The sequence below is a fragment of the Leucoraja erinacea genome, chromosome 5, assembly GCF_028641065.1.
Source record: "Leucoraja erinacea ecotype New England chromosome 5, Leri_hhj_1, whole genome shotgun sequence".
In the NCBI taxonomy this organism is placed as follows: Eukaryota; Metazoa; Chordata; class Chondrichthyes; order Rajiformes; family Rajidae; genus Leucoraja; species Leucoraja erinaceus.
The window spans coordinates 1,373,703-1,391,202 of NC_073381.1; the positions used below are offsets into that span (position 1 = coordinate 1,373,703).

The 17,500-nt window shown below is 49.1% G+C and overlaps 1 protein-coding gene across 2 annotated transcripts in view; it reads left to right on the forward strand.

Annotated features, from left to right (window-relative positions):
• sesn1 (sestrin 1) overlaps nucleotides 1–17,500 on the forward strand; it is a 25,636-nt gene that overhangs the window by 1,144 nt on the left and 6,992 nt on the right. Inside the window, exons 2-7 of one of the 2 annotated variants that reach the window (XM_055634976.1) lie at nucleotides 8,011–8,076; nucleotides 8,909–9,109; nucleotides 10,961–11,143; nucleotides 13,495–13,716; nucleotides 15,729–15,876; nucleotides 17,360–17,475. In XM_055634976.1, the coding sequence (XP_055490951.1) occupies nucleotides 8,011–8,076; nucleotides 8,909–9,109; nucleotides 10,961–11,143; nucleotides 13,495–13,716; nucleotides 15,729–15,876; nucleotides 17,360–17,475 (936 nt within the window). Of the gene's footprint in view, nucleotides 1–8,010; nucleotides 8,077–8,908; nucleotides 9,110–10,960; nucleotides 11,144–13,494; nucleotides 13,717–15,725; nucleotides 15,877–17,359; nucleotides 17,476–17,500 lie in introns of both variants that reach the window. The other variant, XM_055634975.1, reaches the window with a different exon arrangement.

Sequence of the window (17,500 nt, forward strand, 5' to 3'; positions counted from 1 at the left end):
TGCCCTCTGATTCTCAATTCCCCAACTCTGGGAAAAGACTGCATTTACCCGAGCTATTCCTCTCAGGGTCTTATACATCTTATAAGATCACCCCTCATCCTCCTGCGCTCCATAAGGTATCTGGTTAACTACACCCTGTAGCCCAGACCCTCAAGCCCTGGCAACATCGATGGTTACAGCCATGGTGTCAAGACTTCCAAAGTGGGGAAAATATCTGATGGGAAGTATTTCAAAGTGGTCCCTTCAGCAAGAAGATTACTTCACACAGATCCGACTCCCCATCCTCATTCACGCTGCCTCAGGAAAGCAGTCAACATAATCAAAGATTTTACCATTTCAATAGACAATGGGTGCAGGAGGAGGCCATTCGGCCCTTCGAGCCAGCACCGCCATTCAATGTGATCATGGCTGATCATCCCAAATCAGCACCCCGTTCCTGCCTTCTCCCTGGGGTAACAGGGAGTCCCCATTGTATTTTATCTGCTTATTTATGTGTGTGTATATATATGTATTCCAGAGATGCTGCCTGGCCCGCCTACTTACCCCAGCAGTTTGTGCCTATCTTTGGTTCTTAAATCAAGATTCAAGAGAGTTTAATGTCATGTCTCCCAGAATTAAATTCTTGCTTTGCCTATGGAGTTAGATGGAGCTCTTAAAGATAGCGAAGTCAGGGGATATGGGGAGAAGGCAGGAACGGGTTTACTGTTTATCGGTGATCAGCCTTGATCAGTAGGAAGGGACGGCAGATGCCCATTGTATTTTATCTGCTTATTTATGTGTGTATATATATGTATTCAATGGTATATGGTCACACTGATCTGTTCTGTATTCATGCCTATTATATTCTGTTGTGCTGCAGCAAAGCAAGAATTTCATTGTCCTATCTGGCACACATGACATTAAACTCTCTTGAATCTTGATTTAAAAACGGAAGATAGGCACAAAATGCTGGAGTAACTAGGCGGGCCAGGCAGCATCTGTGGAGGGGAAGGAATGGGTGACGTTTGCCTGTCCCGCTGAGTTACTCCTGCATTTTGTGTCTTATCTTCTGATAGTAGTTCTTGCTGTCTATCCTATCGAGACCTCTCAGCTTTCCCCTCAACCTCTGGCGTTCCAGAGAAAACGATCCGTCTTGTGTCCGACTTGTAGCTAATACCCGTCAAGCTGAAACATTTGATGGTCCAGTTAATCCAGCAGATTCTAAAAATCTGTGCCGTTTCAGTCTAGTTTGTACTGGCGTTTACCGAGGTACAGTGAGACGCTTTTGTTGTTGCGTGAAGGGTTGTTTCGTCACAGCACCAGCGGACCCGGGTTCAATCCCCGACCCTGGCTGCTGTCTGTGTGGAGTTTGCAGGTTCTCCCTGTGACCGCGCGGGTTTCGTCCGGAGTTGCTCGGGTACGTTTCCTCCCCACATCCCGAAGATGGTGGGGGTTTGTAGATCAATTGGCCTGCTGTAAATTGGCCCTAATGTTCAGGGAGTGGATGTGGAGTTAGATGGAGTTCTTAAAGATAGCGGAGTCAGCGGGTATGGGGAGAGGGCAGGAACGGGTTTACTGATTGTGGGTGATCAGCCATGGTCACATTGAATGGTGGTGCTGGCTCGAAGGGCCGAATGGCCTAGTCCTGCACCTATTGTCTATTGTCTATTGAAAGTCGAATAACATAGAACTAGTGTGAACGGGTGATCGATGGTCGGCGTGGGACGAAGGGCCATTTTACGAGGATGTTGCCAGGACTAGAGGGTCTGGGCTGTAGGGAGAGGTTGAGCAGGCTGGGTCTCTATTCCCTGGAGCGCAGGAGGATGGGGGGGCAATCTTACAGAGATGTATCAAATCATGAGAGGAATAGATCGGGTAGATGCACAGAGTCTCTTGCCCAGAGTAAGGGAATCGAGGACCAGAGGACACAGGTTTAAGGTGAAGGGGGAAAAAAAGAGTTAATGGGAATCTGAGGGGTAACTTATTTTACACTAAGGGTGGCGGGTGTATGGAACAAGCTGCCAGAGGAGGTAGTTTGGGGCTGTGATTATCCCAACAGTTAGACAGGTACATGGATAGGACGGGTTTGGAGGGATATAGACCAAACGCAGGCAGGTGGTACTAGTGTAGTTGGGACATGTTGGTCGGTGTGGGCAAGTTGGGGTGAAGGGCCTGTTTCCACACTGTATCACTCTATGAATCTATACAGGCTGAACAAAGCTATACTGTACATGGTAGTTATAAGGAGTAATGCACGCATCTTGCATTTGGGTGTCCCTTATGTCAATCATATTGGGCATCTTGGACCACTTGTTCAGACTGTAGTCTGAAGAAGGGTCCCAACCCAAAACGTCACCTATTCTCTTTCTCTGAAGAGACTGATTGACCCACTGAGTTACTCCAGCACTTTGGATCTATAGCCTGTTCTTGTGTGATACCATTCTATGTTCTAAGTGGACTGTGCAGGTCAGAGGCTTTGTTACCAGCAGTGGACTGAGGATGAACAACACAAGATGTTTGAAGATGTGGAAAGATTTAAAGATGAGCAAAATCAAACACAGACTGCTGGAGTAACTCAGCGGGTCAGGCAGCATCTGTGGAGAACATGGATAGGTGACGTTTCACAGAGTGCTGGAGTAACTCAGCAGGTCAGGCAGCATCTGTGGTGAACATGGATAGGTGACGTTTCACAGAGTGCTGGTGTAACTCAGCGGGTCAGGCAGCATCTGTGGAGAACATGGATAGGTGACGTTTCACAGAGTGCTGGAGTAACTCAGCGGGTCAGGCAGCATCTATGGAGCTAAGGAAATAGGCAACGTTTCGTGCCGAAACCCGTAAGGGTTTCGGCCCGAAACGTTGCCTATTTCCAGAAGGATTTCGGCCCGAAAAGTTGCCTATTTCCCTAGCTCCATAGATGCTGCTGCACCATAACTCAGCGGGTCAGGCAGCATCTCTGGAGAACGTGGATAGGTGACATATTGTGTCGGGACTCTTTAGACTTTAGAGATAACAGCACAGAAACTAACCCGATACATCATCCATCCTTTTCTCCACAGATGCTGCCTGACCCGCTGAGTTACTCCAGCACTCTGTGTCTATCTAATCCAGAAATCCATAGAATACTGGTTGAGGCGAGGGAAATGTCACGGGAGATGAGTTGGGAGAACCTTGCGGAGGTTGAGCATGGATTGGGTTCATTTGCCTTTGTGCACCAAAGCTTTGTTTTGCATGTTATGCCAACTGATCGGATACACCATAAGGCGACACATGGTGCAGCAGTAGAGTTAACTGACTTACAGTGACTGAGCCCCGCATTCGATCCCGACTACAGAATTTGTACGTTCTCCCCGTGACCTGCGTGGTTTATCTCCCAGATCTTCAGTTTCCTCCCACTCTCCAAAGGCAGACGGGTATGTTGGTAAAATTGGTTTGGTAAATGTAAAAATTCTCCCTAGTGTTTTAATGTGCGGGGGGGGTGTCTGGTTGGCACGGACTCGGTGGGCCTGTTTCCGCGCCGTATCTGGCCCAGGACAGAAAGGTCTGTGCAGGAATGGGAGGGAGAATTTTTTTTCAAGGGCCTGTCCCACTTGGCGATTTTTTTCGGCGATTGCCTGCGTTATATCAGTGTCGCCAAAAGATTTTGAACGTTTCAAAAATCCAGCGGCGACAAGAAAAATGTTGCCACACTTGAAAAAACACGTCACCATCCCGGGAATTTTTTCAGTGACCTGATACATCAGTCAATGATGCTGGCAGTCGCCGAAAAAAAATCGCCAAGTGCGACAGGCCCTTAAAGGAGATAACTGTATGTTATCTGCTATTCGTAGCCCGAGTCATTAAGAAGTTTGAATTGTTCCTATCGCTTAATGGAGCCAACACGACACTCTTAAAATATAAATGTTGCAAACATTATATATCTCATGGCCCCCTCGGCCTTTGTAGTCCACGCCAACAATCGATCACCCATTCACCCCCTGTTCTAATGTTATCCCACCTTCTGAGTTTAGAAGGATGAGAGGGGATCTCATTGAAACATATAAGATCGTTAAGGGCTTGGACACGCTAGAGGCTGGAAACATGTTCCCGATGTTGGGGGAGTCCAGAACCAGGGGCCACACACAGTTTAAGAATAAGGAGTAAGCCATTTAGAACGGAGACGAGGAAACACTTTTTCTCACAGACAGTGGTGAGTCTGTGGAATTCTCTGCCTCGGAGGGCGGTGGAGGCGGGTTCTCTGGATGCTTTCAAGAGAGAGCTAGACAGGGCTCTTAAGGATAGCGGAGTCAGGGGATACGGGGAGAAGGCAGGAACGGGGTACTGATTGGGGATGATCAGCCATGATCATATTGAATGGCGGTGCTGGCTCGAAGGGCCAAATGGCCTACTCCTGCACCTATTGTCTATTGTAAATAAGGCAATGAAGGGGATTGATAAGGTCAATGCACAGTCTCTTGCCCAGGGGAGAGGAATCAAGAACCAGAGGACATGGGTTTCAGGCGAGAGGGGGAAAGATTTAACAAGAACCCGAGGGGCAACTTTTGCACTCAGTGGTTTTAAGGCAGGAGCTGCAAGAGGAGGGAGATCAGGCAGGTAGTATAACAACATTTGAAAGACATTTGGACAGGTATGTGGACAGAGAAGGTTTGGAGGGATATGGGCCAGACAGGAACGTGGTACTGATTCTGGATGATCAGCCATGATCATATTGAATGGCGGTGCTGGCTCTGAGGGCCAAACGGCCTACTCCTGCACCCATTTTCTATGTTTCTGTCTTGGATGAGTCACTGAGTAACTCACCCGCTGGGTTAATGGCCCTGTCCCACTTGGCAGTCATTTGCGCCTCATTTACGCAAATCTCGCGTCATCATGCCGTCTGGCGCTCGTGACGTCATTAGAATACCCTGCGGCGCGGGTCAACGCATGGTTACGTGCGGTGATGTGACCATATGTCATCACACGATACACGTGAGACGTCGGGACGCCAGCGTGTCATGCCAATGCGTCAGCGTGCGTACACGATACGCAGGTGGCGAGCGAGGATTTTCGTGCAGCACGACATTCTGGAGCGCCGCGCAATACCGCGCGCAACTCCACACTGCTCCATGCACCCGTCCCACACGCTACCCACACAACGTGTCGACCTATTTTACATATGCGTAAATGAGGCGCAATTGACAGCCAAGTGGGACAGGCCCTTAACATAGAAACATAGAAAATAGGTGCAGGAGTAGGCCATTCGGCCCTTCGAGCCTGCACCGCCATTCAATATGATCATGGCTGCCTGACCCGCTGAATTGCTTCAGCACTTTGTGTCCTTTCCAATAACAGTTGGTTTCGACATCACGTTTGGCACAGACCTTGTGGGCTGAAGGGCCTGTTCCTGTACTGTGCTGTTCTCTGCTCTCGGGTACATGGGTGGGTGGGGGGGAGGGGGGGGGAGGTTTGGTCAAATATTGTGCTGCGTTATTCTGCACACAGATGTCATTACCACTTGATGTATTTCGGAGTAGCTGTAACTCATTAACAGTGGCCTGTTACCATATTAAGCGGAGAGGGAAAAAAACAAAACAAGACTATCTCAGAGTAGCTGGGTTGTTGATGTGAAAGCGGTAGAACTGGATGTCCTTGGCATCAGGACAATTAAAATATTGGCCCATTGCCAGAAAGGAAAGCAACATCGTATTTTTAAAATCTTCGCACCCTCCCACTTTAATAGCCCGCAGTATAAACTTTGCATTGTATGTAAATTTGTCCACGCATCGGTCTTTGCAGTGAATTGTGGAAATGCCGTTGTAAACAGGCTTGCTTCAGCGGTTTTAGCTTTGCACAAGGCTACATAGTGTTCTAGGCAGCGAGCCAAGTGGTTTGCAGAACATTCATCTTTCAGTGGTGGGGCCATCACTCTGATCGTGGCACCATCAGTAGCAATCTGAATGTAGCTAATTCTGTGGCTGTGATTAGGGTTGCCAACTTACAACACTCCCAAATAAGGGACAAAAGGTCAAAATAACGGGACAGATTCCTCACGGCAATTTGTTGACCGACTGGGCCGTGGCTGGGTGAATGGTGAGTTGGCCCCGGGTGCTGGACTGTAACACAAAGCCCAGCCGGCGGGGCAGCTGAGGGGTTTTGGCCCGGGGAAGCGCGCAGGCGACATCGCTCGCAAAGTCCGGCGCCCCGTCCAACTCGTGAACCGACGATCGGTCATGAGAAGGAGGGGTGCTGTCGGCGGTAAGCGAAGGTCCGAAGGTCGGACAGCTGGCTGGGCAGCCGACCCACGGGGCCACGGGCGAGGTGCTGCTGCTGCACTCCATGGGCTGCACTACGTCGGGACGGGTGAGGCGGGGCCGGACACGGCGCTCTGACCCGACAGCCCCTAGTAGTCAAATACGGGACAAGGGCGGTCCCATATGGGACAAACCAATTTAGACCAAAATACGTGATGTCCCGGCTAATACGGGACAGTTGGCAACCGTAACTGTGATACTGTTTGATCTAATCTACTCGCTGTGGTTTCACTGAAGGGAGCATCCTCAGTCATCCGTCATGATGAACCGTTCAGAATTAGAAACTACTTTTTCTTACGCAGCTGTGCAGGAAGGAACTGCAGATGCTGGCTTAAACTGAAGATAGACACCAAAAGCTGGAGTAACTCAGCGGGTCAGGCAGCATCTCTGGAGAGAAGGAATAGGAGAGGTTTCGGGTCGAGACTCTTCGACTCCAGGTTTTTGTGTCTATCTTGTGTCAGATGGTCAAGGGTTTGGACACGCTGGAGGCAGGAAACGTGTTCCCGATGTTGGGGGGTCCAGAACCAGGGGCCACACAGTTTAAGAATAAGGAATAAGCATTTAGAACGGAGACGGGGAAATACTTTTTCTCACAGACAGTGGTGAGTCTGTGGAATTCTCTGCCTCAGAGGGCGGTGGAGGCCGGTTCTCTGGATGCTTTCAAGAGAGAGCTAGATAGGGCTCTTAAAGATAGCGGAGTCAGGGGATATGGGGAGAAGGGCAGGAACGGGGTACTGATTGGGGATGATCAGCCATGATCACATTGGATGGCGGTGCTGGCTCGAAGGGCCGAATGGCCTACTCCTGCACCTATTGTCTATTGTCTATCTTTTATTACACAGCTAGCTATTCTTTAGACATTTCGAGATACAGGGATACAGCACGGAAACGAGCTCTTTGGCCCAGCGAGCCCGCGCCGAGCAGAGATCACCCCGTACACCAGCACTATCCTACACACACTAGGGGACTGTTTACAATTTTACTGAAGCTAATTAATGCACAAACCTGTACGTCTTTGGCGTGTGGGCGGAAACCGGAGCATCTGGAGAAAACCCACGCAGGTCACGGGGAGAACGTGCAAACTCCGTACAGACAGCAGCCGAGGTCAGGATGGAACCCGGGTCTCTGGCGCGGTGAGGCAGCAACTCTACCGCTGTGCCAGCGTGCTGCCCCTTTGTGGGCAGAAGGGGAAGGACATACTTGCCGTAGAGGGAGTACAGAGAAGGTTCACCAGACTGATTCCTGGGATGTCGGGACTTTCATATGAAGAAAGACTGGATAGACTCGGCTTGTACTCGCTAGAATTTAGAAGATTGAGGGGGGATCTTATAGAAACTTACAAAATTCTTAAGGGGTTGGACAGGCTAGATGCAGGAAGATTGTTCCCGATGTTGGGGAAGTCCAGGACAAGGGGTCACAGTTTAAGGATAAGAGGGAAGTCTTTTAGGACCGAGATGAGAAAAACATTTTTCACACAGGGAGCGGTAAATCTCTGGAACTCCCTGCCACAGAAGGTAGTTGAGGCCACAGTTCATTGGCTATATTTAAGAGGGAGTTAGATGTGGCCCTTGTGGCTAAAGGGATCAGGGGGTATGGAGAGAAGGCAGGAACAGGATACTGAGTTGGATGATCAGCCATGATCATATTGAATGGCGGTGCAGGCTCGAAGGGCCGAATGGCCTACTCCTGCACCTATCTTCTATGTTTCTCTTCCAGAATTAAACGCTATTCTTCTTCCTTGCAGGAAATGGGAGTGGAAATCCCCAGGACTTTGGCGCAAGGACCAAGTGAATTTATCCCAGAGAAGGAAGTACGTATGTTTCATTGAGTTTGCACCTTCTACTAAAACCCAAATGATTTAATTATCATCTGAAGAGTCTGAAGAAGGGTCTCGACCCAAAACGTCACCCATTCCTTCTCATCATAGACACTGCCTGTCCCGCTGAGTTACTCCGACATTTTACGCCTATCTACTTTTCATAGAGCCACTCGGCATGGAATCTGGCCCTTCAGCCCAACTTGTCCATGCTGACCCAGTTGTCATTATGGGCGAGTCCCATTTGCATGCATTTGGCCCACATTCCTCGAAAACTGTTCTCATCCAAACCTGGAACTCAACAGATCAGGCAGCATCTCTGGAGAACATGGATAGGTGACATCTCAGGTTGGGGGCCCTTCGTCAGACTGAATCTGAGTTTAAAGAAGGGTCCTGATCCAAAACGTCACCTATCCATGTTCTCCACAGATGCTGCCTGTCCCGCTGAGTTACTCCAGCACTCTGTGAAACGTCACCTATCCATGTTCTCCACAGATGCTGCCTGACCCGCTGAGTTATGGTGCAGCAGCATCTATGGAGCTAAGGAAATAGGCAACTTTTCGGGCCAAAATCCTTCTGGAAATAGGCAACGTTTCGGGCCGAAACCCTTACGGGTTTCGGCCCGAAACGTTGCCTATTTCCTTAGCTCCATAGATGCTGCCTGACCCGCTGAGTTACTCCAGCACTCTGTGAAACGTCACCTATCCATGTTCTCCACAGATGCTGCCTGACCCGCTGAGTTACTCCAGCACTCTGTCTTGTGCTCTGATGTTTATACGATCAGTGTGACTGCACAAAGTAACAACCAACGATTTTCTTTCAACAGATTCTTCAATTGGCGAGCGGCGATGCGGAGACACGGGTTTTGTTAATGGAAGCGTTTGCAACGTTGGGTCGCCTGGACAATGTAACCTTATTAATGGGCTTCCACCCGCAGTACCTGGACAGCTTCCTGAAGACCGAGCATTACCTGATGCAGGTGGACGGCCCATTGCCGTACTGTTACCGCCACTACATTGCCATCATGGTGAGTTACTCCCGGCACGCACTCCATCAGATCCCAACATAGAAACATAGACAATAGGTGCAGGAGTAGGCCATTCGGCCCTTTGAGCCTGCACCGCCATTCAATGTGATCATGGCTGATCATCCAACTCGGTATCCCATCCCTGCCTTCTCTCCATACCCCCTGATCCCTTTAGCCACATCTAACTCTCTCTTAAATATAGCCAATGAACTGTGTGGCCTCAACTACCTTCTGTGGCAGAGAATTCCACAGATTCACCGCTCCCTTCGAGCCTGCACCGCCATTCAATATGATCATGGCTGATCATCCAACTCAGTATCCTGTACCTGCCTTCTCTCCAAACCCCCTGACCCCTTTAGCTACAAGGGCCACATCCCGCCACATCTAACTCCCTCTTAAATATAGCCAATGAACTGGCCTCAACTACCTTCTGTGCAGAGAATTCCACAGATTCACCACTCTCTGTGTGAAAAATTATTTTCTCATCACGGTCCTAAAAGATTTCCCTCTTATCCTTAAACTGTGACCCCTTGTTCTGGACTTCCCCAACATCGGGAGCAATCTTCCTGCATCTAGCCTGTCCAACCCCTTAAGAATTTTGTAAGTTTCTATAAGATCCCCCCTCAATCTTCTAAATTCTAGCGAGTACAAGCCGAGTCTATCCAGTCTTTCTTCATATGAAAGTCCTGTATAACCATGTATATTAAGCTACTCTGCAAAGTCCAGCGGTTTCCCACGTACTAATGTGCTGATGAGGCATTCAGTTAAAGGGCCAGTGTGCCTCGCTCCAACGTGTCACCCCATTTCTCAGCAAGGTCACGATTAAACAGTAATAGCCGCCTGTCCCACTGTACGAGTTCATTCCAAGAGCTCTCCCCCCGAGTTTGCCCCGATTCGAACTCGGAGATTTACGGTAATGGCCACACGTCGGTACTCGGGGCTCTCGTGGACATTTTTCAACATGTTGAAAAATCTTCACGAGCCTTCCCGTGCTTACCTGCCGTTAGCGAGTCTTCCCGAGTGCCTGCCGTTAGCGTTACGGGCCGCTAAGAGACGTCCCCGAGCTCCGACGTACCCGCTACGTTCATTCTCCGTGCTTACCACGAGTTTGATTTTTTTTTTAAAACTCGGGAGAGCTCTTGGAATGAACTCGTACAGTGGGACAGGGCTATTAAGCTTAGTTTAAAGGTATAAGATGCTTTCAAGGGAGAGCTGGATAGGGCTCTTAAAATTAGTGGAGTCGTGGGGGATATTGGGAGAAGGCAGTAACGGGGAACTGATTGGGGATGATCAGCCATGATCACATTGAATGGCGGTGCTGGCTCAAAGGGCCGAATGGCCTACTCCTGCACCTATTGTCTATTGTCTATTTGGAGCGTGGAAACAGCCGCTTTGCCCCAGCGAGACCGTGTTGACAAGCGATCCCCGCGCACTAAAGGGCCTGTCCCACTTGGTGATGTTTCGGTGACTGCAGGCATCATTGACTGACGTATCAGGTGACCGGGAAAGGCGCAGCGTGATGGTGTATTGACGTGCGCTGTCTCCTCAAGCGTCGCAACATTTTTTTTTGTTGCCGCTGGATTTTGAAATGTTCGAAATCTTTTGGCGACCCTGATACGCCAGTCAATGATGCCGGCAGTGGCTGAAATAATCGCCAAGTAGAACAGGCCCTTAACACTGTCCTACTCACAATAGGGACAATTTACACTTATAACACCAGGGCCCTGTACAACTGCAAAAGGACCTCTTTGTTGCAAAGGGTATACGTTGCAAAATATACGTGGCTGATATAGTAATGTTATGATTTTGATTATGTCATGGAACCTGAATATTTACCACGTCGTATTGCAGGCAGCAGCGCAGCACCAATGCTCGTACCTTGTAAACCTTCACGTGAATGACTTTCTCCAAGTTGGCGGGGATCCGAAATGGTTAGCCGGGCTCGATTCTGCTCCTCCAAAGCTTCAGACTTTGAGTCAAGTGAACAAGATCCTTGCTCACAGGCCCTGGCTCATTACGAAAGACCATATCGAAGTGAGTAATATTTTAGTTTCCATCCGGGGGGGGTGCCGGCTCGAAGGGCCGAATGGCCTACCCCTGCACCTGTTGTCTATTGCCGCTCTGATTATATTTGCCTCCCTCACACCTTGCGCTGCCCTGCACAACTACCCAACAAACGAAGATAGGCACAAAAAGCTGGGGTGACTCAGCGGGACAGGCAGCATCTCTGGAGAGAAGGAATGGGGTCGAGACCCTTCTTCAGACTGAGAGTCAGGGGAAAGGGAAACAGGAGATATAGACGGCGATGTAGAGAGAGAACAAATGTATGAAAGATATGCAAAAAAGAAATAAAAGGAAAGGCCATTGTTAGCTGTGTGCTAGGTGATAACGAGTTGTAGACAATGAGACTCATCAAGACGACTTTGAAGCTAGCGTGACTTCAGAGTTTAGAGTGAAGGGCCTGTCCCACTTGGGTGTAATTTGCGCGTCATGCGCCTCACCATGCGCACGTAATGCACGCATGCGCGCGTCACGAGTGATGTCTCGTAAATGACGTGCAAATTACGCCCAAGTGGGACAGGCCCTTTAGATGCTATGAAGAGATCTTTAATGACAAAAGGGTTTACTGTACATGCACAGGAAAGGTTTAGAGGGATATGGACCAAACGTGGGCAGGCAGGGCTAGTGTAAACGGGGCATCTTGGTCGGCATGGGCAAGTTGGGCTAAAGGGCCATACATCCGTGCTGCATGGCTCAAAGAAAAGCAAATCCGTTTTTCTGGCTGGGAGTTTGTTTGGACTTGAGAGATACTGCCCGGAAACAGGCCCTTCGGCCAATCGAGTCGGTGCCGACCAGCGATCACCCCGTACAACATCACTACCTACACACACACACACACACACACGGGACTGAAGTTACTGAAGCCAATTAGCCTACAGACCTGCACGTCTTTGGAGTGTGGGAGGAAACCGGAGCTCCCGGTGAAAACCCACACTGTCACAGGGAGAACGTACAAACTCCGTACAGACAGCACCCATAGTCATCAGTTCCAGGACCAGAATAAGACCTTTCAGCCCATCAAATCCATTCAATCGGGATTGAACCCGAGTCTCTGGCGCTGTAAGGTAGCAACTTTAACGCTACGCCACCTGGCTCGTGGTGGGATTGGTGTGAGGTTGAATCTTGTGGCGAAATGTAGAACAATAGTGAAAGGCCTGGGCAGAGTGGATGTGGGGAGGATGTTTCCACTAGTGGGAGAGTCTAGGACCAGAACTCACAACCTCAGAATGAAAGGACTTTCTTTGAGGAAGGAGATGAGGAGGAATTTCTTTAGTCGGAGGGTGGTGAATCTGTGGAATTCTTTGCCACAGACGGCTGTGGAGGCCAAGTCAATGGATATTTTTAAGGCAGAGATAGATAGATTCTTGATTAGTGTGGGTGTTGGGGGTTTTGGGGAGAAGGCAGGAGAATGGGGTTAGGGTAGAAGGCAGAGATAGATCAGCCAGTACAGTAAGAATACGGGGTAAGCCATTTAGAACGGAGACGAGGAAACATTTTTTCTCACAGCGAGTGGTGAGTCTGTGGAATTCTCTGCCTCACAGGCCGGTGGAGGCAGGTTCTCTGGATACTTTCAAGAGAGAGCTAGATAGGGCTCTTCAGGTAAAAATAGCAGAGTCAGGGGGATATGGGGAGAAGGCAGGAACGGGGTACTGATTGTGGATGATCAGCTATGATCACATTGAATGGCGGTGCTAGTTCGAAGGGCCATATGGCCTATTCCTGCACCTATTGTCAATTGTTTAAGAAGGAACTGCAGATGCTGGAAAATCGAAGGTACACAAAAAAGCTGGAGAAACTCAGCGGGTGCAGCAGCATCTATGGAGCGAAGGAAATCGGCAACGTTTCGGGATGAAACGTTGCCTATTTCCTTCGCTCCATAGATGCTGCCGCACCCGCTGAGTTTCTCCAGCTTTTTTGTCTACCTATTGTCAATTGTACAGGTTTGTAGGTTAATTGGCAGAGAGTTCCAGAGATTCCAGGGAATGGGAGTGTGGAATTCTCTGCCTCAGAGGGCGGTGGAGGCCGGTTCTCTGGATGCTTTCAAGAGAGAGCTAGATAGGGCTCTTAAAAATAGCAGAGTCAGGGGATATGGGGAGAAGGCAGGAACGGGGTACTGATTGGGGATGATCAGCCATGATCACATTGAATGGCGGTGCTGGCTCGAAGGGCCGAATGGCCTACTGCTGCACCTATTGTCTATTTGGAGCGTGGAAACATTGTCTATTGTCTATGATCGGATGGCGGGGTAGACTTGATGGGCCGAATGGCCCAATTATTATATCACTTATGCCCTTATGAACACAAACACTGCTCTTTGTTTGCAGAGGCTGTTGAGATCTGAGGATCACGGCTGGTCGCTGGCGGAGCTGATCCACGTGTTGGTTCTACTCACGCACTATCATTCCCTGGCCTCCTTCACGTTTGGCTGTGGGATCATCTCCGCAACACACAGCGACGGAGGCCACTCACCCCGACACCCTTCTGGACCCGACGTCACCAACGGCAACAGTGTGGACGAACAACCCCTCGGCCACGACAGAATTGACGTAAGTTCAAGCACTTGGTGACCCTCTCCCCAGGCGTGTTTAGTTTGGCTCGGAGATGCAGATAGAGTACGGTGTACAGTTTTGGTCGCCCAATTATAGGAAGGATGTCAAAAAATTAGAGAGTGTACAGAGGAGATTTACTAGAATGTTGCCTGGGTTTCAGCAACTAAGTTACAGAGAAAGGTTGAACAAGTTAGGTCTTTATTCTCTGGAGAGCAGAAGGTTAAGGGGGGACCTGATAGAGGTCTTTAAAATGATGAGAGGGATAGACAGAGTTGACGTGGATAAGCTTTTCCCACTGAGAGTAGGGAAGATTCAAACAAGGGGACATGACATGAGAATTAAGGGACAGAAGTTTAGGGGTAACATGAGGAGGAACTTCTTTACTCAGAGAGTGGTAGCGGTGTGGAATGAGCTTCCAGTGGAAGTGGTGGAGGCAGGTTCGATTTTATCATTTAAAAAATAAATTGGATAGGTATATGGACGGGAAAGGAATGGAGGGTTATGGTCTTAGTGCAGGTAGATGGGACTAGGGGAGAATACGTGTTCGGCACGGACTTGTAGGGCCGAGATGGCCTGATTCCGTGCTGTAATTGTTATATGGTTATACAGCGGGGAAACAGGCCCTTCGGCCCACCAAGTCCATGCCGACTAGCGATCCCCGCACACTAACACTATCCTGCACACGTTAGGGCCAATTTACATTGAGACCAAACCAATTAACCTACAAACCTGTACAATTGACAATAGGTACACAAAAATGCTGGAGAAACTCAGCGGGTGCGGCAGCATCTATGGAGCGAAGGAAATAGGCAACGTTTCGGCCCAAAACGTTGCCTATTTCCTTCGCTCCATAGATGCTGCTGCACCCGCTGAGTTTCTCCAGCTTTTTTGTGTACTTTTGCTTTTCCAGCATCTGCAGTTCCTTCTTAAACAATTGACAATAGGTGCAGGAGGAGGCCATTCAGCCCTTCAAGCCAGCACCGCCATTCAATGTGATCATGGCTGATCATCCACAATCAGTACCCCGTTCCTGCCTTCTCCCCATATCCCCCTGACTCCGCTATCTTTAAGAGCCCTATCTAGCTCTCTCTTGAAAGTTTCCAGAGAATCGGCCTCCACCGCCCTCTGAGGCAGAGAATTCCACAGACTCACCACTCTCTGTGTGGAAAAACTGTTTCCTCGTCTCCGTTCTAAATGGCTTACCCTTTATTCTTAAACTGTGTGGCTCCTGGTTCTGGACTCCCCCCAACATCGGGAACATGTTTCCTGCCTCTAGCGTGTCCAAACCCTTAATAATTTTATATGTTTCAATGAGATATCCTCTCATCCTTCTAAACTCCAGAGTGTACAAGCCCAGCCGCTCCATTCTCTCCGTTCTAAATAGCTTACCCCTTGTTCTTAAACTGTGGCCCCTGGTTCTGGACAGCCATTGGAATGTGGGAGAAACCCGGAGCACCCGGAGAAAACCCACATGGTCACGGGGAGAACGTACAAACTCCGCACAGACAGCACCCATAGTCGGGATCAAAACCGGGTCGCTGGTGCTGTAAGGCCACCGTGCTGCCTTGCATGTGCAGGTTACAGAATCAGGGGTCGCTGGTCAGTGCGGGCTCAATGGGCCGAAGGGCCTGTTTCCACGATGTGTCTGTTTTCACAACTTAGCCCTTCCATAGCTCTTGTTTCCCTCTGTCCTGACTCTCAAATTGAAGAAGGGTCTCGACACGAAATGCCGCCCTCTCCCGAGATGCTGCCTGTCCCGCTGAGTTACTCCAGCGTTTTGTAGTCTGTCCACTATTTAAACTTTGCCATTCTCTCCATTGAACGATGCTCTCTGATATATACGAACTAGAGGATATTTCCTTTAATACAATTTTATTGAAGGCTGCCAGATACGGCTAGCGATTTCCGCTGCTAAATAATGTAACCGCAGAATGTTTGTTCTTTATTTGAACTCTCCATGATGCCATTTCCTGCAATGCAGTGAACATGATCTGTACTTTTTTTAGCAGGTCACAGGAACCACCTTTGAAGTCGAGGCCTTACTGGAAAAAATGAAACGCCTACAAGAATGTAGAGATGAAGAGGGAACAAGTCAAGAGGAAATGGCGACCAGATTTGAGAGAGAAAAAGCCGAGAGTCTATTTGTTGCAACTTCAGGTAAAAATCCGGACCGTCGAGTTTCCTTCATGTTGACTTGTCCTTTAGTTTGGTTTAAAGGTACAGAGCGGAAGCAGACCCCCTCAGACCCACCGAGTCAGCGCCGACCAATGATCACACACACACACACACACACACACACACACACACACACATACACACGCACATATACACATACACACACTAACGGCAATGTACCAACCCCAATTAACCTACAAACCTGCATCGCTTTGGAACGTGGGAGGAAACCGGACCAGCTGGAGAAACATAGAAAATAGGAGCAGCCACTCAGCCCTTCGAGCCAGCACCGCCATTCATTGCGATCATGGCTGATCGTCCCCAATCAATAACCCGTGCCTGCCTTCTCCCCATATCCCTTGACTCCACTAGCCCCTAGAGCTCTATCTAACTCTCTCCTAAATCCATCCAGTGACTTGGCCTCCACTGCCCTCTGTGGCAGGGAATTCCACAAATTCACAACTCTCTGGGTGAAAAAGTTTTTTCTCACCTCAGTCTTAAATGGCCTCCCCTTTATTCTAAGACGGTGTGGCCCCTGGTTCTGGACTCGCCCAACATTGGGAACATTGTTCCTGCATCTAGCTTGTCCAGTCCTTTTAGAATTTTATATGTTTCTGTAAGATAACCCCTCATCCTTCTAAACTCCAGTGAATACAAGCCTAGCCTTTTCAATCTTTCCTCATATGACAGTCCCGTCATCCCAGGGATCAATCTCGTGAACCTACGCTGCACTGCCTCAATCACAAGGATGTCCTTCCTCAAATTAGGAGACCAAAACTGTACACACTACTCCAGATGTGGTCTCACCAGAGCCCTATACAACTGCAGAAGAACCTCTCTCCTCCTATACTGAAATCATACTGCAAACCCACGCGGTCACGGGGAGAACATGCAAACTCCATATAGACTGCACCCGTAGTCAGGATTGAACCCACGTCTCTGACCTTGGGTGCTGTCTGTACGGGCACGGTGGGCCGAATGGCCTGTTTCCGCGCTGTATCTCTAAAGTGTGAAGTCTAAAATCTAAAGCTGAAAGAAAAATAGAAACATAGAAAATAGGTGCAGGAGTAGGCCATTCGGCCCTTCAAGCCTGAACTGCCATTCAATATGATCATGGCTGATCATCCAACTCAGTATCCTGTACCTGCCTTCTCTCCATACCTCCTGATCCCCTTAGCCACAAGGGCCACATCTAACTCCCTCTTAAATATAGCCAATGAACTGTGGCCTCGACTACCCTCTGTGGCAGAGAATTCCACAGATTCACCACTCTCTGTGTAAAAAATGTTTTTCTCATCTCGGTCCTAAAAGATTTCCCCCTTATCCTTAAACTGTGACCCCTTGTCCTGGACTTCCCCAACATCGGGAACAATCTTCCTGCATCTAGCCTGTCCAACCCCTTAAGAATGTTGTAAGTTTCTATAAGATCCCCCCCCCCCTCAATCTTCTATCTTGTTTCCTGCAGATAATGAGAGATGGATTGACACGAGGGAGATCTCTCGTCATTTTGAAGACCCCAGCTACGGCTACCAAGACTTTTCCAGACACGGTGACCAATATGTGCCCACCTTTCGAGCGCAGGTAAAACCTCAATATGTTTCATGTG